Here is a 21,788-nt window from a genome sequence, read left to right as displayed (position 1 = left end):
ACAATACCACAAGTGTGTAAACAAAATATCTGAATAAAACAGTTGACCAAAGAGATTGTGTGTGACTGTGTAAGAAGTTTAGTCATAATATGTGGTAACATAGATGTGCTTCCGTATATTCCATTAAATGCTAAATTACAAATGAAAATGTGCATCGGTTCATGTAGGGTTTTTTTCTTATACACTACTGTAATTAAGGAAGTATTTAAGGCAATAGTTACAATGTAAATTAGGAAAAAAAGTGTGAAATACAAATATTTATGTTGGTTCATTGGTTCATAATACATAAATATGAAGGATGTAAAAGATGTATTCTCCATGATTCCCTGCAAATAAGTAATGAGATTCATTAGTGACAATAATGAGAAGTTCTGTAAAACACCGTAGTACAATGTGAGTCACATCAGTCATTTCATTTCATCTTAAAATATCAGTACCTTTGCTAAACTAACTTACCAACAGCAATCCTCTGTAGTCTTCTTTGAGAATTTACAATTAACAGGTGTCTATAATACCTTTTAAGAAGCAACAGGACATAGCAGTTAAAATTATTCTGTATCTGTCAAAGCAGTACTCTGACCAGAGAGTAGCAGCACTTGGCTCTCTAGAAAGCTAGAGGGGCCTATTTGTAGGCCTACTTGCAAAACTGGGAGGAACAGGTTACGTGTGCAGTATAATCTCTGTGGACTAAGTCTTCCAAGGAAAAGGGGCTTAACCGTCTTGCATGTATAATTGCATATACTTGAAAATGTTTTAATGTATTTTTCTTACTTAAAATCATGTGAATAATAGAAATTTACTGGGGAAATAAGAAAATATGGGTATTTCAAGAAACGTGATTTAAATACAACCCAACTGGTAACATTATCAGTGATTTTGTAGAAAGCATCATTTTCCTAACATTGCATTGTCTGGGCCTAGTCTACAATTTGTGATGCAAATTAGTTTTTTCCATCTACTCCTGGCAGGCAGTGTAGTTCGGGGCAATAGTACTGGCCTTTATTCTCTTGTCCTTAGGCAGGCTAATGAAATTCCTTCATATGACTGTTTAAATGAGTGCTCCATACTTTTTAAGAGCATAATGATCGGTCCTAGGAATCTTAAAGCATGTTGTAAGCTTTTGCTTAAGACAATGCTATACAATTCAGACTCCATGCACCCCTTTTTAAATGTGAGCACCTGTCTCTCCAAAGGTCTCTGCATGGCCCTGCTGCGGGAAACCATAGGACAAACTAGAGATGCAATCCCAAGGAATTACCAGTGCATACACAATGGCAAAAATGAAATGTAAAAGGGGGTAAAAGAGAGAGAATGGGGATTTACATGTAGTGTAATTACAGTGCATGCATGCAAATGTCATATGTACAGTATATGACATTTGCAAATTTCAGTGTTGTTCGGGCACTAGTCTTTACAGCACACGCACACACACACACACACACAGGCCCGGGGTGGGTAATCGGGAGAATCGGGAGATTTCCCGGTGGGCCGCTTCACTTTTGGGCCGGTTGAGATTTTTTTTATTTTTTTTTTTACATGTGTCACGTTAGTCCATCTTCTCTTGAAGTAGGCTACAGACATTCCGTATTCTGACACCTCTGACAGCCTCTGCATGGGCTCTAGCCTACCATGCGAGGGAGTTCTCCCCTCCTAAAACAGAGTTGGTTGGGTCCATAGCACGTCTTTTCCCAAATATGATTTCTCAGATAGGCTACCGATACAGGGCCGGTAGGCTACCGCAACTATACGCACCAGGGTCTCCAGCAAGTGTGAAATAAATTTCTAAGCTCTCATCATCACCAGGCTATTTGCTACGATATTTACCTCTGTTACAACAAGTCATGATTCATGCCTATTAAACTTTTATTTAGACTTTGATTTAGAAAGCAAGTTCATTTGTTGGGCTGCTTTTCGAATGGAAGCTTAATATAATCATTTAGCCCGAAGTTGGATAACATGTAGAAATTTACTGCAATTTTAAAACCGGATTACTTGGGATCAGCGTATTGTACAGAGGAATGATTCATATTTTCGTGTCTGATAAGGTCTGCTGTTTACTTTGATGTATGGTTAGCTATGTGTTGACTAGAGTTCGGGATAGGCTACCACCGAGAGTATTGTGGAGGTGGATGAAGCTCTGTGTGCACAATGGAAATAGCCTATGATTAATCTGAATGTAACCAACGTTAATTTTAGTTACGTTGCGTTAAGTTTATCACAGCACCTAGCTGCTAATATCGTTTGAAAGCTTAAGTCCAGCTCTTCCACGACATCTATTTATTTGTGATAAGTATACTCTGTGAGCAATTAGGCTAAACAGAGAAGGTGAATTTGGATACATTTTACGTCCATCGGTCACATGGATGGCCGCTCCTATAGATGCCGTTGCTATTCACAGTGTAACTTTATACTGTACTGTGATTTGAACTGTAAACATTAGTTCAATATGCCTTTATGCTGAAGAGTGGAATACGTTTCAAATGCTTTATTCATTTATTTCTGCTTTTGTTAATTTATCAACCTTGGGATAGTGGAATATGCTTGTTAACCCTCTAACCGCCCAAGGCGCCGTACGGCGACAAGCAACATCACTGATTAAAACAGACGGTAGATCCGAGTAGGGTGACAAATCGCCTTTGTACTCTCCACCACTAGTTGGCAGACATCCAGAGCTTCGATTCAAGCCCAAATTCGAGTAAAAAAGTTTTCAGGAAGTGCCTGCATTACTCGCGAGAAACAAAAAAAAAAGACGCATTTCCTGTTTATAATGCGGAAGTGAAATGCGCGATCGCTATGCACAAATTGAAGCAGAAAAACGGCAAATGTTAAAAAACAAAGTCGTGTGTTATGAAGTCTTGAGTCTGCCATTCACCTACTCTGATTCTGAAGGAGAATATCTGCCTTTTGGAGATTATGATCGGTCGTTCATTGGCAGTGACAGTCAAGATGCGTCTGTGAATGGAGGTGGGTCTTTGCGTGTGTACGTCAATGTTTACCTGCAGCAATGTTGACCAAAGGGTTCAAATAAGCATGGTGTGCTTGGTGCCAGTGATAATCATGATGATAGTGTCTGTAATTGACATGGTACAGACAGCAGGTCTAGTAAAAATAGGGCTCTGAAGAACTACAAAGTCATCCGCGATAGGAACTGATTTGACCAGGCTACTTTATTATATAGTAACATAGGGATTGTGGTAATACTAATAGTTTACTATTGTTGGTTTACATGTGGCTGTGGTCCTGTTTGTTTGTTATGTCGGAGAAATTACAAAAACCAAAGTAAAACTGCTCAAATGTGTTCAACAATCAGTATTTACTGAAATGTGCATAATTTGACGCTATTGCCATCCTGTGACGTCATAATATGCAAATTAGATGAGTAAATGTACTCCCTTTATAAACTTTAGTTCATACTCAATGATTTTCACATTTACAGTAGGACTTTATCTCTGACCACTTTCAAGCCATGGCCTTTTGAATTTTTTATGCAAAAATCCAAAAAAACCCGGGCGGTTAGAGGGTTAACTTCTCAGGTTATTATTTAACCTAAATTAGGCTATTTGTTGAACCATGGTATTGATAAGAAAAAATACAGGATAGTAAGAGCTGAACTGTTGCTTAATTTATCCAATTTCCACTACCATGGAAAAAGTGGGCCGGTATTGGGCCTGAAGTTCCCAGGCTGAAAAGAGGCCCCACTCCGGCCCTGCACACACACACACACACACACACACACACACACACACACACACACACACACACACACACACACACACACACACACTATTGGGATACAAGGACATTGTATGATGCAGTTTGTTATAAGATTCCATGTTCCTTTTGTTTGGAGATGGGTTGCAATTTAACAGATTAAACTGTAAAATATGTTTTCATTTAACATTTAAAAATCTCGAGATTCCATCCACCCCTTTTTAAATGTCCATCCAAAGGTCTCTGCACGGCCCTGCTGAGGGAAACCGCAAGGACAGATTAAAGGTCCTTCAAACAGTCAAAATGACTAAAGGAGGTTGCAGGCATTACTGTATTGACAGTACTCTGTGACCTTGAATAACAGGGCCCTGTGTTGGAAAGGGCCAGAGTAACCCTTTAACCAAATTCCAAAAAAATCCAAATCTATGACCTTTTAATTACATTTATTAGTTCTGATGTGCCATATACTAGAATAGAAAAGAATAGAATATATACTTTTTTGATCCCGTGAGGGAAATTCAGTTCTCTGCATTTAACCCAATTTAACAGAATTAGTGAACACACAGCGAACACACAGTGAGGTGAATCACACAACCCAGAGCAGTGAGCTGCCTGCCCAACCAGCGGCGCTCGGGGAGCAGTGAGGGGTTAGGTGCCTTGCTCAAGGGCACTTCAGCCGTGGTGGACTGGTCGGGGATCGAACCGGCAACCCTCCGGTTACAAGCCCGATGGGCTAACCAGTACACCACGGCTGCCCCAATTGGGCTACTACAATTGAATGAACACAGGATACATGGTTCTTATTCTTTTACATACATTTCAGTTGTGCTAGACAAGTAACAATTGATTTCCACTGCTGCCAGAATATGGGGCTTTGACATTTTTTGCAGGAAAGAGACACCTGCATTGGTGTTTACATGATTTTTCAAATGATATCACTGTTCATCATGACACTGGTGATAACTTCCTCTTCTGATGAAAATGTATTTTAAGTGCACTAGAGCCATATATCACAGGATTTAAAAGCGGTGACAAAATAAAAAAATAAAGAGACATAAATACCGCCATCCCATATGGAATCTGGGTTGTCTTCATACGCACTTGGATCAGCTCAAAACAACCGGCAAAAAAATAATTTATAAATGTCAACAAATGTGGTATGCACGTTTGAAGCGCTTTCTTTCGACATTCTTTGGATGCATGTAAACAGATCCTCAGAATCTGAGCATATGAAAACAAAATTACAAAGAATTGTGGGAACATATACACACCCAAGAGAAGGATCCCAACAATGTTATTTACAGAGGTATCATGGCAGGAAAGTTTAATGAGATCAAAATTTGTGCAATGAGTTTTGTAGATGTTATTGCCACAAAGGGTCAGACGAAGTGTAAGTGATAGATACATCGCAAAGGAACAGAAAGGAAACAGCCAAGCCACTGCAATGAGAATTTTTACTTTTCTTGGACACATTTTGGCATGATAGTGTAAGGGGGTACATATTGCTGCATATCTGTCATATCCCATTATAGCAAGTGTCATCAGTTCAACAATACAACAAGTGTGTAAACAAAATATCTGAATAAAACAGTTGACCAAAGAGATTGTGTGTGACTGTGTAAGAAGTTTAGTCATAATATGTGGTAACATAGATGTGCTTCCGTATATTCCATTAAATGCTAAATTACAAATGAAAATGTGCATCGGTTCATGTAGGGTTTTTTTCTTATACACTACTGTAATTAAGGAAGTATTTAAGGCAATAGTTACAATGTAAATTAGGAAAAAAAGTGTGAAATACAAATATTTATGTTGGTTCATTGGTTCATAATACATAAATATGAAGGATGTAAAAGATGTATTCTCCATGATTCCCTGCAAATAAGTAATGAGATTCATTAGTGACAATAATGAGAAGTTCTGTAAAACACCGTAGTACAATGTGAGTCACATCAGTCATTTCATTTCATCTTAAAATATCAGTACCTTTGCTAAACTAACTTACCAACAGCAATCCTCTGTAGTCTTCTTTGAGAATTTACAATTAACAGGTGTCTATAATACCTTTTAAGAAGCAACAGGACATAGCAGTTAAAATTGTTCTGTATCTGTCAAAACAGTACTCTGACCAGAGAGTAGCAGCACTTGGCTCTCTAGAAAGCTAGAGGGGCCTATTTGTAGGCCTACTTGCAAAACTGTGAGGAACAGGTTACATGTGCAGTATAATCTCTGTGGACTAAGTCTTCCAAGGAAAAGGGGCTTAACCGTCTTGCATGTATAATTGCATATACTTGAAAATGTTTTAATGTATTTTTCTTACTTAAAATCATGTGAATAATGGAAATTTACTGGGGAAATAAGAACATATGGGTATTTCAAGAAACGTGATTTTAAAACAACCCAACTGGTAACATTATCAGTGATTTTGTAGATAGCATCATTTTTCTAACATTGCATTGTCTGGGCCTAGTCTACAATTTGTGATGCAAATTAGTTTTTTCCATCTACTCCTGGCAGGCAGTGTAGTTCGGGGCAATAGTACTGGCCTTTATTCTCTTGTCCTTAGGCAGGCTAATGAAATTCCTTCATATGACTGTTTAAATGAGTGCTCCATACTTTTTAAGAGCATAATGATCGGTCCTAGGAATCTTAAAGCATGTTGTAATAGCTTTTGCTGAAGACAATGCTATACAATTCAGACTCCATGCACCCCTTTTTAAATGTGAGCACCTGTCTCTCCAAAAGTCTCTGCATGGCCCTGCTGCGGGAAACCATAGGACAAACTAGAGATGCAATCCAAAGGAATTACCAGTGGAAAACAATGGCAAAAATGAAATTTAAAAGGGGGTAAAAGAGAGAGAATGGGTATTTACATGTAGTGTAATTACAGTGCATGCATGCAAATGTCATATGTACAGTATATGACATTTGCCAATTTCAGTGTTGTTCGGGCACTAGTCTTTACAGCACACACACACACACACACACACACACACACACACACACACACACAGGCCCGGGGTGGGCCGCTTCACTTTTGGGCCGGTTGAGATTTTTTTTTTTTTTTTTTTTACATGTGTCATGTAGTCCATCTTCTCTTGAAGTAGGCTACAGACATTCCGTATTCTGACACCTCTGACAGCCTCTGCATGGGCTCTAGCCTACCATGCGAGGGAGTTCTCCCCTCCTAAAACAGAGTTGGTTGGGTCCATAGCACGTCTTTTCCCAAATATGATTTCTCAGATAGGCTACCGATACAGGGCCGGTAGGCTACCGCAACTATACGCACCAGGGTCTCCAGCAAGTGTGAAATAAATTTCTAAGCTCTCATCATCACCAGGCTATTTGCTACGATATTTACCTCTGTTACAACAAGTCATGATTCATGCCTATTAAACTTTTATTTAGACTTTGATTTAGAAAGCAAGTTCATTTGTTGGGCTGCTATTAGAATGGAAGCTTAATATAATCATTTAGCCCGAAGTTGGATAACATGTAGAAATTTACTGCAATTTTAAAACCGGATTACTTGGGATCAGCGTATTGTACAGAGGAATGATTCATATCCTCGTGTCTGATAAGGTCTGCTGTTTACTTTGATGTATGGTTAGCTATGTGTTGACTAGAGTTTGGGATAGGCTACCACCGAGAGTAATGTAGAGGTGGATGAAGCTCTGTGTGCACAATGGAAATAGCCTATGATTAATCTGAATGTAACCAACGTTAATTTTAGTTATGTTGCGTTAAGTTTATCACAGCACCTAGCTGCTAATATCGTTTGAATGCTCAAGTCCAGCTCTTCCACGACATCTATTTATTTGTGATAAGTATACTCTGTGAGCAATTAGGCTAAACAGAAAGGTGAATTTGGATACATTTTACGTCCATCGGTCACATGGATGGCTGCTCCTACAGATGCCGTTGCTATTCACAGTGTAACTTTATACTGTACTGTGATTTGAACTGTAAACATTAGTTCAGTATGCCTTTATGCCGAAGAGTGGAATACGTTTCAAATGCTTTATTCATTTATTTCTGCTTTTGTTAATTTATCAACCTTGGGATAGTGGAATATGCTTGTTAACTTCTCAGGTTATTATTTAACCTAAATTAGGCTATTTGTTGAACCATGATATTGATAAGAAAAAATACAAGATAGTAAGAGCTGAACTGTTGCTTAATTTATCCAATTTCCACTACCATGGAAAAAGTGGGCCAGTATTGGGCCTGAAATTCCCAGGCTGAAAAGAGGCCCCACTCCGGCCCTGCACACACACACACACACACACACACACACACACACACACACTATTGGGATACAAGGACATTATACTGTATGATGCAGTTTGTTATAAGATTCCATATTCCTTTTGTTTGAAGATGGGTTGCAATTTAACAGATTAAACTGTAAAATATGTTTTCATTTAACATTTAAAAATCTCGAGATTCCATCCACCCCTTTTTAAATGTCCCTCCAAAGGTCTCTGCACGTAGCCTGACTCTCGCCAGACCCTTGTAGTTCCGCCATGCTCCACCAGAGGCGTTTCGCTGAGCTCCACACAAGGGTCTGGACGCGAGGGCAATCCAAACTCGTTCCAGTGATCAAAAAATGATCAACCAATCAGGAGCGCCGAAGCGAGTGTTTGATTCAAACAACAACGGCGGCACGCAGCGAGGAGTCTTGTGCTGACATTGATTCTGCTATTTCAACCGTTTTGTCGAATCTATCGAGTATTCATTCTTTAAAGAGACCCTATGCAAGTTTTTCATAGTCATAAAATCGCTCAGAGATCGTTGTTTTGCTTGACTGACCAGTTTCATCGAAAACAGTAATATTTCCTCCCGCCCCCAGTGTCCCTATCCGCTATTGCAACCTTGCAACTTTCTGATAAGCGATCGTCTTCAGTTTACATCTGGAAGTCAGAGACGCGTAAGGAACAAGAAGAACCACGCTTGCAATTTATATATTTATATCTAGCCTATATATTTATAAATATACAAGCTAAAGCTGTCGGGGAAGCTCTGCAGAGAAATATGCAAGCATAAAACGAGCGAAAACGAAAAACGAAACCGAAACCAGAGATGAAATCGCCAATCCTGCATAATACCTCTTTAAAAGATTAACAGAGAATATTTTTATTTTAAGACATTTATTGGTGGCAAGGATGTTTTTACTCTTCTTCCGACCGGGTTTGGCAAGAGCTTGAAGAAGCCTAGCACGTCATTCAAGATAACAGGCAAGTGGTTTATCAAATCTCATGCGAGGATGTTTTACAAGGACCCGCCTTCATAAATACATCTCCTATCGAGAAGTCCCAGACCCTTGTGTGAAGCAGACAGCGAACTACAGGATCTGGCGAAAGTCAGGTTACTCTGCACGGCCCTGCTGAGGGAAACCGCAAGGACAGATTAAAGGTCCTTCAGTCAAAATGACTAAAGGGGGTTGCAGGCATTACTGTATTGACAGTACTCTGTGACCTTGAATAACAGGGCCAGAGTTACCCTTTAACCAAATTTTAAAAAAATCCAAATCTATGACCTTTTAATTACATTTATTAGTTCTGATGTGCCATATACTACAATTGAATGAACACAGGATACATGGTTCTTATTCTTTTACATACATTTCAGTTGTGCTAGACAAGTAACAATTGATTTCCATTGCTGCCAGAATATGGGGCTTTGATCTTTTTTGCAGGAAAGAGACACCTGCATTGGTGCTTACATGATTTTTCAAATGATATCACTGTTCATCATGACACTGGTGATGACTTCCTCTTCTGATGAAAATGTATTTTAAGTGCACTAGAGCCATATATCACAAGATTTAAAAGCGGTGACAAAATAAAAAAATAAAGAGACATAAATACCGCCATCCCATATGGAATCTGGGTTGTCTTCATACGCACTTGGATCAGCTCAAAACAACCGGCAAAAAAATAATTTATAAATGTCAACAAATGTGGTATGCACGTTTGAAGTGCTTTCTTTCGACATTCTTTGGATGCATGTAAACAGATCCTCAGAATCTGAGCATATGAAAACAAAATTACAAAGAATTGTGGGAACATATACACACCCAAGAGAAGGATCCCAACAATGTTATTTACAGAGGTATCATGGCAGGAAAGTTTAATGAGATCAAAATTTGTGCAATGAGTTTTGTAGATGTTATTGCCACAAAGGGTCAGACGAAGTGTAAGTGATAGATACATCGCAAAGGAACAGAAAGGAAACAGCCAAGCCACTGCAATGAGAATTTTAACTTTTCTTAGACACATTTTGCCATGATAGTGTAAGGGGGTACATATTGCTGCATATCTGTCATATCCCATTATAGCAAGTGTCATCAGTTCAACAATACAACAAGTGTGTAAACATAATATCTGAATAAAACAGTTGACCAAAGAGATTGTGTGTGACTGTGTAAGAAGTTCAGTCATAATATGTGGTAACAAAGATGTGCTACTGTATATTCCATTAAATGCTAAATTACAAATGAAAATGTGCATCGGTTCATGTAGGTTTTTTTTCTTATACACTACTGTGAGTAAGGAAGTATTTAAGGCAATAGTTACAATGTATTTTAGGAAAAAAAATTGTGAAATACAAATATTTATGTTGGTTCATTGGTTCATAATACATAAATATGAAGGATGTAAAAGATGTATTCTCCATGATTCCCTGCAAATAAGTAATGAGATTCATTAGTGACAATTGTATGAGAAGTTCTGTAAAACACCGTAGTACAACAATGTAAGTCACCTCGGTATAAATAACTTACCAATAGCAATCCTATGTAGTCTGAGAATTACAATTAATGGGGGTCTATAGCACCTTTTAAAGGAGTCATAGAACGCATTTTTTGACCATTACAAATTGATCTTTGAGCCTAAATAATGTCATATGTAAATTTGTGGGGCTGAAAACGCCCCAGGAGCACTGCTAGATCGCCTAATACAAGGTCATAAATAAGCCTTGCAATGAAACAGTTTGTTTTTCCCGCCCACTCAGCAAGTTCATGAATATTCAAATGAGATGCGCGCTGATTGGTCTATTGGCCGATATGTCCTGAAAGTTGATTGGCTCAATCCACCGGTCTGAAGCTAGAGCAAAGTGAAACTACGTTTACTGCTGGTAAATAAAGCCAAAGTCTTTGATAAAGCTATCAACAATGGATTTAAATAAGGAATACAGCCGTACATGTATAAACCGAGTCAGAAGAAAGTTCTGACGAAGATGAAGTGCAGCAGATTCCCCAACAGAATGAATGTGTTAGATTGGTAAGTTTTATCAGTACATTTCTTAGTATAGTAACTCTCCAAAGTTAGCTGTAATAACGCTAGCATTACAACGTCTCTGCCATAGACCACATATCTAGATACTAGCATCGTAAGAGCAGTTTAACAAGAATTATTAATCGAAGGTATGCAAATGAGAGGGGCCGAGGGGTGTATCTAAAGGGGGATGGGCGCCTATTACGTGTTATCTGAGCTCTGTTCAGATTGGAGCATTTCAACACGGCTGTTTCTATTTCCCAATTTGCATACGAAAGCAGGCGGGGGACGCGGCAAAGTCTTTGGTGTTGTCCTTTGGACACTGCTCGCAGCCTAAATTCAACAGTAACAAGGTGAATGTGGTTTTGAATTCTAGGACTCCTTTAAGCAGCAACAGATCATAACAGTTACAATTCGTCTGAATGTGTCAAAGCCGTACTCTGACCAGAGTGGGTAACAACAGTATTTGGTGAGAGGTAGAGAGGCCTATTTGTAGGCCTACTTGCCAAACTGGGAAGAACAGGTAACAGGACATGTGCAGCATAATCTCTGTGGACAAAGTCTCCCAAGTAAAAAGAGGTTTAATGACTTTCCAGATATATTTCTTTGTGAATGAATAATGTATCATATATAAATAAATAAATATTTCCTTAAAAGGGTCATAAGCATTGGAACGCCTATGTTAACCCTATGTGTTAAAATTCCCATAGAGGCTAGCATTTTTATTTGTTATATTTTTTAAATGCCAGTTACTTCCTTTATCCAGGAGACTATGCACCCTGATAAAGTCCCCTTGGCCTTTGGAATTAAAATAAACCCACATCAACACATACCCTTCTCCATACCAAGAGATTGGCATGGTTTTATTTCAGTTAGTCTATTAGAATAGAATAGAATAGAATATATACTTTTTTGATCCCGTGAGGGAAATTCAGTTCTCTGCATTTAACCCAATTTAACAGAATTAGTGAACACACAGCACACAGTGAACACACAGTGAGGTGAATCACACAACCCAGAGCAGTGAGGGGTTAGGTGCCTTGCTCAAGGGCACTTCAGCCGTGGTGGACTGGTCGGGGATTGAACCGGCAACCCTGCGGTTACAAGCCCGATGCGCTAACCAGTACACCACGGCTGCCGATTTGAATAGCATTGAGCTTAATGAGAATGAAACCAGCTAATAGGCTAACTCAAATAAAACCATGCCAATGCTAGTTACATGAGTAGTTACCAAGTATGGTGAGACAAAATAAAACGTGGTGCTTTTCTAAGCGAGTAAGAAGGATAATGTGTGGCGGAATAGCACATTGGAGCACTTTGACTCGGCGCAGTAATATCCTCACTCCAAAGTGAAACTGAAAATCCAAGAGTGATGGTATTACTGCGCCGAGTCGAAGTGCTCCCAAGTGTTATTACGCCACACAGTATAGTTATCCTTCTTACTCGCTTAGAAAAGCACCATGTTTTATTTTGTCTCACCATAGTTGGTCGTGTAACTACTCAAGTAACTGTATTTTAATAGAGAAAATGTGGAGGTGTTTTGTCGCTTCTAACTTCATCTTTGTTTGGATCCAAGTGAATGAACTGGGCTAGCTAAGTGCTATCAAAGTTTGAGTGCACACATTAAAACGCGAGAGGTATCAACTCGTCTTAGTTAAGGGAATAATATGAAAAAGCGGTGGCGCGTGTTCCTTTAAAGGTAAATTAAGCTAAAAAAAAATGCAACGTTCCCCTTCACTGTTGAGAAAGAATGTTTCAATGGCAGCTGCTACTCATAATATGTATGGGGAGCGTACACATGTTCCAAAAAAGGGTCCTATGTTCCCCTCTTCGTATGGGACCGGGGAACATAGAACCCTTTTTCAGAAAAGGGTCCTATGTTCCCCAGGAGACCCGGGTAACATTAGCATCATTAGCATGCTGCACACATTTGATTAAAACTCTTGCATTCAAGTTGACTGATCATCTCAATTCCAATGTTTTCCAACTCCAAGACTCAAAATGGCTTAGCTTACCTCGAAACTTAAACACGTGGGGAAACTGAACAGTCCAACCAATAGACTATGATAAATTCAGCTGTCTAGTTGGCTAGCTTAAGAGGTGGAGTTGTAATATGAATAGTAGGCTATAATCTGCATAAAGTGGGCGGTCATGAATATCTGAAATGTCAGTATAATGTATATACTATATATTCTTTATATGTGTGTTTCAAATAAAGACAAGCTTTTTCTACACCTTACAGTTGTTTAAAAAATCATTCACATATGAAAGGAGAATGATAAAAAGTTGATATTTGGGTGTTAAAGGCAATTAAATGAAAAATGTGGGTGCACCTACATTTTGTGCTGGTGCGCCTAAAAAGAAAAAGGTTAGGCGCACCAAACAGGGAGAAAAAAATTGTCATAAAGCCTAGCTACCTTATTACCAAGGAGAAGATGGAACAATGGCAAAGATAATGGCTGGAGACAGAGGAGGAAGTGTTGGCTCTGGACAACTTTCGATACCACAGGCACCACACCAACCAAGCAAATATTAGATGTAGATGCCGGAGAGTGAACTGCAAAGCAGTACTGCGGACCAACATCTTTGATGTGGAGGAAGAGGATTCTAACATCATTGTGCACGAGGTCAGTGAACATGTGCATCCCCCTGCCCTGACAGAGTAAGGGCGCACAATGCAGATTTCAGCCCAGCGATAACTGGAGAAGTGGAGAGGGAACTCCTGTTGCATGAGGAGTGGGATGTCGCTGTCTTTGCCACTGAGGAGAACTTGCGGACGCTGCGATGCTGTGAGACCCTTTACATGGATGCAACATTTAAGTCCTATCCCACGTCCCTACAATCACTATCTACTGTGATGGGGGATGTGTATGGCTTTGCTGTTCCACCATGTCCTTGTCCAGATGGGCCAATGCACAATTGGACACTATCGCCAGGTGTTAATGTGTCAACAGTGCAGTAAGGAGAATAACGCATCACCATTAGAGACCTCTAAAAGTCATCTGTGACTTTGAACAGGCACTGATGGCCACACTGGTCCTATGTTCCCAGGGTCCTATGTTCCCTACTTTGTATGGGACCGGGGAACATAGGACCCTTTTTTTCTTAAATTTTAGAAAGTGTCCTATGTTCCCTGCTTTTCCCAAAAAGGGTCCTATGTTCCCCGGTATGTATTGCAACCGGGGAACATAGGACCCTTTTGGGGGAAAATGGGGAACATAGGACCCGGGGAACATAGGGATTACCCCCTGGAAACAGAGCTTCCAAGGACACGAGTGTGTGGATGCTACTTCCACTTCAACCAGTCCTTGTGGAGGAGGGTTCAGGGACTTGGACTGGCTGCTGCATCCCGGCATGGCGATCGATTGGCAGCAGTCATCCGTAAGGTGATGGCACTCAGCCACCAGCCACTGCCCCTGGTCCAAAATAACTTTCACCTGCTGCTTCACCACCACAACACCAGGCACACCCAGTGGGACCACCACGAGCTGCAGGACTTCTTACAATATGTCCACATTCAACAATACCTACATCCACCCTGGAGCAGCCTTCCCACCTGCAAAGTGGAATGTATACGAGCGAAACATGGAGCAAGGACCAACAACCATGTTGAATGTAAGTGATTAAAACTGATTTTCTGATTAATTGAAAAAATTGCCGAGCGCACATTACTTTTGATGTGTAGGCCTACAGTAGGCCACTGTCAGCATTTTCAAGCATAACCAATATACAGGATAAAAAGTTCATTTTTATTGTAGGTAATCATCGCACTCTGAACCATGCCATTCAAGTGCGCCACCCATCCCTGTGGATGTGTCTTCGCCACCTGAAAGACCAGCAGCAGCTTTAGTCCGTGAGCCAGAGGGGTTGGTCGTTACCGAAAAGGTGGCAAAGGCTACCATACCTTTTCTGAAAGCCTGGAATCTCAGCTTTTCAATGATGTATGATGGCCATCTGACAAGAGTAGCTGTTTTGAGTTATGACGCATAATGTAAACTAAGGTTGAAGAAATAATGCGTATAAATCAAGCAGAACACTGAAATATTTTATTTTGTTATGTTTGGTATCATTTTAAAGGGGAGACTCTGAGCTTTCATTTAAATCCTTTTGTGAACATTTTGGATAAGTACAGCCAACCTTGGAGCTCTTCAAACCTTTAATCACACACATTTTCCTGCCATTTCCCTGCCATCTTTTGTCTTTTAATCCTGTGGCACCTGGGAGCATCAGAGAAACAAAATCCAAACACTGAAATACTGGCATGACCCTAAGGATTCAGAAAATGTATCATTTACCCATATTATCTGATTTGGAGGGGATGAGTTTCCGTCTTATATCAGACATGGCGTTTTTTCAAAGACATAAACAGTAGTGTACTATTACCCTTAAGGTTAATTTGTTGATATGTCGAGTTGAAAGTCTGAGGTAAATATATTTGAAATAATAATTATTGATACAGATCATTTTGAAAAAGTTGTTATACAGTGCAACACACTGACATGAGGAGTGACACAGTCCCTCTTGCATGAGCAGGACAGAAACTCAAGTACTGCTTGTGGACCAATGGAGACATTGAACCAGTCTATGGAGAGCTGCAAGTCACCATCTTGGTCCAGTCTAGACCACCCATGCTCAACTGGGGAAGGAACTTCAGGGTTGTTCTCGAGGCATCTTCTCCAGATAGCACCTTGATAGTTAGCTCTGAGACCGTGCTTCCTGAGAGAATCCGAGCATGGAGTTAACTGCCAGGATTCTACGCCTTTCTTTGCACAAAAAAAGTGCATACTTCATTTCATTGATGTTGGTGATTCTGGACTTGGAGCTGTACATTTGACATGTGAACTCCTTTAAGGCTGCATACAACGCAGGTGTCATTGCCCAGTCTGCCCCAACCTTCTGAAAGGTCTCAGAGAAGTTTTCGGGCTGACACTTAACCATGGCCTGCAAATGCACTTACAGTATCGCAGCCTGTGTATACGTGTATTTTCTTGCCTGAGAAAAAGGCATTCATTTTTTAATATAAATTCCAAGAAAGTGGGGACCTGATATAAATGATATGTGGTGGATATGTATTAAGGACCTTTTTAACTATCTAAAAATGCTGAGAATGCTGAATAACAACTTTTTCAAAATGATCTGTATCAATAATTATTATTTAAAATATATTTACCTCAGACTTTCAACTCAACATATCAACAAATTAGCCTAGGGTAATAGTACACTACTGTTTATGTCTTTGAAAAAACGCCATCTCTGATACAAGACTGTAAATCACCCCCTCCAAATCAGATAATATGGGTAAATGATACATTTCCTGAATCCTTAGGGTCATGCCAGTATTTCAGTGTTTGGATTTTGTTTCTCTGATGCTCCCAGGTGCCACAGGATTAAAAGACAAAAAATGGCAGGGAAATGGTAGGGAAATGTGTGTGATTAAAGGTTTGAAGAGCTCCAGGGTTGGCTGTACTTATCCAAAATGTTCACGAAAGGATTTAAATGAAAGCTCAGAGTCTCCCCTTTAAAATGATACCAAACATAACAAAATAAAATATTCCAGTGTTCTGCTTGATTTATACACATTATTTCTTTAACCTTAGTTTACATTATGTGTCGTAACTCAAAACAGCTACTCTTGTCGGATGGCCATCATACATCATTGAAAAGCTGAGATTCCAAGCTTTCAGAAAAGGTATGGTAGCCTTTGCCACCTTTTCGGTAACGGTTTCCATAATTTGAGGCCCTGGCTCACGGTCTACTTGCTGAGGAGATGGAGGATCGTCTCCAGAGGCTCAGCAGTACATTACTATTTGATTTGTCAAGAATACCACCGGATTCAGAATCTTTTTTTACAGGCTATATGTTTTCAGTGTACACTTTATTTAACCAGGCATGCTATTTTTATAATTATTATTATTGTTAATAATAATGTGTTTTAAGACGTCTATTGTAGTTAGTCAGAGTTGAAGTGGATTATGTGTGGATGACTTGTGTTGTGTTGTAGATTAGATTTGGTTTGTTATTTTTGAAGGGGACTCCTAGTAGTCGGTAGAGAGAATAAAAACTGTCTCGATTTTCTAAAGATACCTCAGCCTCTTCATGTGTAACCTGCGTGGTGTGGAATCACCGCGGTTCAGCCCTGCATACGCCTGGACTCGAACCCACGAATCAGTAGCACCTCGGATCGGGAGTCGAGGGCGCTAATAATCCAGCTAAAAGCCCAGGCTACTTTCATGCCAGCAGCACTCTTGAGGCGTCAAGGAGTGGGGTTTACTAACGTTCGACAAGCACAGCTAACTAGCTGGCATCCGTTACACATGCATAAAATACCAACTAGTCAGACAGGAGAATGTAAGCGATCACTGTTGTTCTAACGTGAGTCGTATGGATTACCTCGGTCAAGTTGGAAAGAAATGGACAGATTCTAACGAAGAAGGCTATGGGATGATGACTTCATGTCAAGTTAAAACTGAAGGTGCCAGTCGGTAAGTTCCAATATCAACAACGTTGAAACATGTCAGGCGATGACTGGCTATTTGCAACTACAATAGCGATTGTCAATAACACCAAAATTCACGTGTTATTAATAGGCCTGTGCAGTACATCTGCAGTTCTCTTTCAAACATTAGTTTCGGTATCTCACAATGGGAATGCCCCCTTGCGTACACCAGCTTCTGGGCTGCACTGACAGCGAACCGCTGTCCAACATCGGTGAATTCACAGCCGAACTACAGAAGACCACGGCCACAGCCAGCCAACGCAAGCGCCCAGGCTAATGCGCAACAACCCTTGCCTAGGGCTGTTAATCCCAGGCCTTGGCCGAAGCAGTTCTTCACCGCAGTAACAGCGAGAAACCACCCTTACAACCCCCAGGAGGGCAAGAGAAAGCGGCAGACTGGGGATAAAGGAACCTGCCCCCTCCCCTCCAAAAAGGCAGAGGGTCCTAGGTCAGTTCCCCGACATGTTCAGCCATGCTCATGTTCATGCCCACGAATGTTATGGAGCAGTCACACATGTTCCCCCTGTGTCCTCCAAAATGCCACAGTTTCCCACCTCGGAGGTGAGGGATATTCGAGAGACTGTTGGGCGAAAGGTTGTGCGTGCACCTTTTCACAGTCTGCACTACACCATTAGCCTGGCAAGCCAAACTATACAGAAATGTATAGTCTGGGGTCGGACCATTCAGAGCTGATGCCTGTGGGTGGGATGAACAGTTGTCTTTCAAACTGCCTCTGCACGTAATAGGCCAGCATTTGTGACCAATCGTAGCTGGTCGGCAAAACGGCAAATACATCCTTCTTTAAAACGAATGACTTGAGTGCTACTTTCTGCTCAACCTTCAAAGAAAAGCCCAAGTCTAACTCTTTCAAAGCCGATTCAAACGAGCGCGCTTCGTTAGCCTCATCCATCTTTTGGTGGGCTAAGGTGGGCTCAAGGACTCGGTACACAGATAGAGTGTTCTGATTGGCTAGGCTGGCCTGGAGCCTATAGCGCAGGCTTGGCCTCAACGGTGCGACCCTAGACCATCCCGCTAGGCAAAAATATGTTTGCCCGCTAGGGTGCGTCTAGATTTCTAGGCTACTACACCATACCTTTTTCAATAAAGTTTATGAAGCAAAAGAAAAAGACAAAAAACAATTAAAATGTTCCACTGCCTCACACTCTCTCACTCGACGTAGCCTATAACTCAGTCAGTCCAGCAGAGATGCCAGAGCAACGTTTTGGTTAATGGAGGGGGAGAGAAATGCTCCGCATATCCGTCTCATTTAATCATTAAAATGAAAGTGATGACTGGCGAAATTAATCAAATGACGTTTCAATAAACCATTGTTGAAATGAATGAAAATGGTTTTAGAAAATCGCCTATAGGCCTATCAGAAGGAAATAGCCTTCAATTCAACCTGAAATACTCGAAAGGCAACCTTAGATTAATTCATGAATTCATTACGGTTAGCCTACAAGACCGCATTTCCGTGTATAGGCTATTTTAAAACGGAGGCATGTTCATTTTAACCGGCGACGCTGGGTAGCCTACATGTACCCAGCACTTGTTATCACAGATTTTGTCCCCACCACTTTTGACGACTGAAAATAAAATGTATTTAACAGAAATCTCTTTAATACATGCCTATGCTTGTCACTTATAACCGTAGGCTACATGCATGGAGAAGATCGCACATTTTGTAACATTGTAACAATGGATGGTCAGATATGCGATAGGGCAGTGAGGGTGATTCATTGTAACCATCGACTAGGAGGCCTAGCTCCGCAATATAGGCTAAGTTTCTAGCAACGTATGTATCGTATGCATGTTCATGTTGATTCAGAGATAGGCATAGACTACCATAGGCTGCTGGGCGTCAAGCTATATGACAGCATTTTATCATGTGGTGAATTAATAACTAACGTCAGTTTAACATGTCAGAACTTTTGATCAGCGTTTCAAGTCGATGGCGCGAATAAAGCATAACGATATTAACAATCGAGCTGTGGCGCAACTGGTTGGAGCATGTGCAAGGTACGCCAGCGACGGGGGTTCGAAACCCACTCGAAGAACCCCTCCGTAACTCAAGAGAACAGTTGTCGTTTTATTAAAAAATTAAAGATTTTCTGTTTTGCGATTTTTTTTATGTTTGCGATGTCTGCTGAAAAGAAAAGTTAATAGCCTATGTGAATTCGTGGTTCAGCGCACACTCACGCACATTTTTACATTGACGAGTCGGGCTCAGGTGTCTGTCGAGAGAGAAGAGGGAGAGGCAGTCGTCCTCAGTGCCACATATAGGTAGGCTATAATGTAGTGAACTGGTTAGACGAGTGTGGGGGAGGGGGCATGATCGCACAAGACAATTGCTCTTCATGAAATGGATCTCACATACGGCTGTCGATTTTTAAATGTAGCCTAGGCCTACTACACCACTTGCGAAATCGGACGTGGCACATAGCCTAATTATTAGGCTACTGGATTTAATATAGCAAATCCATGGACTTTGTTCATCCTATATATACAATAAGTATAAAATCCGACAATCCAAAACGATAATGAGATCTCCCAGAAACGAAAAACAAGTTTGTTGAGTAGCCTAGTCCTTCCAACAATCTCAGCTTTTGCGTTTGATAGATAAAAGGCATCCTGTCCTGCTGTATTCCAATGAGAAAAAAAAACATCCAAGGTATAGGGTCACGGTAATGCAGAATGCATGAATCTCTCTCTCTCTCTTTCTCTCTCTCTCTCTCTCTATATATATATATATATATAGACCTGGCTTTTTACCAAATGGCGAACCTCAAAAATTATTTAGGATATAGAGCCGTGTCCATTACGCACTACAGTTATTTTTTAGGCTATTGTTTTATTCGAGTGTTTTTGTCTACCATGGCAAACATAGTTGAAACGTTCGCTCTAAACTTATGTATTGTTTTAAGAGAATATGCCAATGATAATTAGCCTGACGACGCCATACTCAATTCTTATCAGAATATGAGTCTGAAACTCCATTCAGCTGCGATTATGGGGCGTGATTCAACCGATACAGTGCGGGGGGGATAGCTCTGCACTCATTGGATAGACCAAACCAAACAGGGCAAGTTATTGGCTGTCAGTATCTGCGAAATCTAAGACAGAAATATGTAGCAGGGTAGGCTATGGAAAACATCCTCCTTCGTTTTTAAAAATAATTCCTTCAAACTGTATATGCAATGAACAGCTGGGGAAGTGTGTCGTTAACCCAACGAGCAAACAGACATTTTTAAACAAACGGGAACAACATCACCCAAACATGCTGTTTTAACTGGGTGAAAGTGAAACTGAAGTTTTCCCACATATCCTCGTTGGTCTAAGTGTTCAGAAATAGTTGTGCGAATCCGTGATAAAACCTCCGTTTCAATAGCTAAGATAAACAAAAGGCCAAACTGCATGAACAAATTATGCATTCATAGCCATAGCGTTTCTGTTGCAATCAAAATCAACCTAAGCGAACATGGTCTCACACCTAACTCGTTGAACGAGGACGCATGCAGCCGTGAACGTCACTGCTGTTCATATGTCAATCATCACGTAAAGCCCGCCCTGTGAAATGTGATTGGTCCGAGCCGAAGTGTATCTCGAATAATAGCAGCTGAACGGAGCAGTGCCAGACCGAAGTTCCCTGCAGAAAAAGAATGGAGGCGGGGCTAAACTTCGGTCTGGCATCCAGGCTAAATGATAATGGCACTTTGTAAAAACAACAAATTCTTAGGATTTGTCCTCTCACCTGCAGCAGGCCCATTCAAAAGCCCATCCACCTCATTTGCATTTGAAAGAGCCAATCACTAAAGGCTGGCTTACATTGCACGATTTTGGCCTGTTTTAACAGTCGGCGACTAAATTTCCAAAATCGGGTGGAAATCTTGAGAGTTGTGCTAGAATCGCAGCGCGCTCCCGTCATCGAAATCGTTTAGTGTAAGGTGCCAATCTTAGCGGTTTTAAGTCCGTCGAAGGCAGTCTTTCTCTAGTTTTGGCGTTACGACAATATCAAACATGTTTGATATTATCGGAAGTCTTTTCAGTCGTGGCTCATGCAAATAGTGACGTGAACATTAAAAACCAATAGTAACCTCTCGCGAACACGAAAACAGGAAGGGGCAAAATAGGCAACAGCTGTAGCCTATATGATTATTTGTTATTTCATTTCTTATAATTTATTAGTCGGCTATTCTACGAGACAGAACAACTCTATATCTGTTAGTGATGTCACACATCAAACAATGCTGCAGAAACGCGAAAAAAATACTTTGATATGAGTAGGCTATCATGTGATTTCCTGT

At 40.5% G+C, this 21,788-nt stretch overlaps 1 protein-coding gene across 1 annotated transcript; it reads right to left on the bottom strand.

The window, feature by feature from the left end:
* Nucleotides 1–4,699: 4,699 nt before the first annotated feature.
* On the bottom strand, nt 4,700–5,532 carry LOC134066545 (olfactory receptor 4C11-like). The gene is made up of 3 exons (XM_062521910.1): nt 5,400–5,532; nt 4,813–5,150; nt 4,700–4,708 (listed from the first exon to the last, which is right to left on the bottom strand). Exons 1-3 carry the CDS (start codon nt 5,530–5,532, stop codon nt 4,700–4,702), a joined length of 480 nt encoding a protein of 159 aa, XP_062377894.1.
* Between the last annotated feature and the right edge of the window lie 16,256 nt (nt 5,533–21,788).

The sequence above is a fragment of the Sardina pilchardus genome, chromosome 19 (assembly GCF_963854185.1).
Source record: "Sardina pilchardus chromosome 19, fSarPil1.1, whole genome shotgun sequence".
Lineage (NCBI taxonomy): Eukaryota > Metazoa > Chordata > Actinopteri > Clupeiformes > Clupeidae > Sardina > Sardina pilchardus.
The sequence above is the reverse complement of the archived record's forward strand: the minus strand, read 5'-3'. Positions and strand labels throughout refer to the sequence as shown.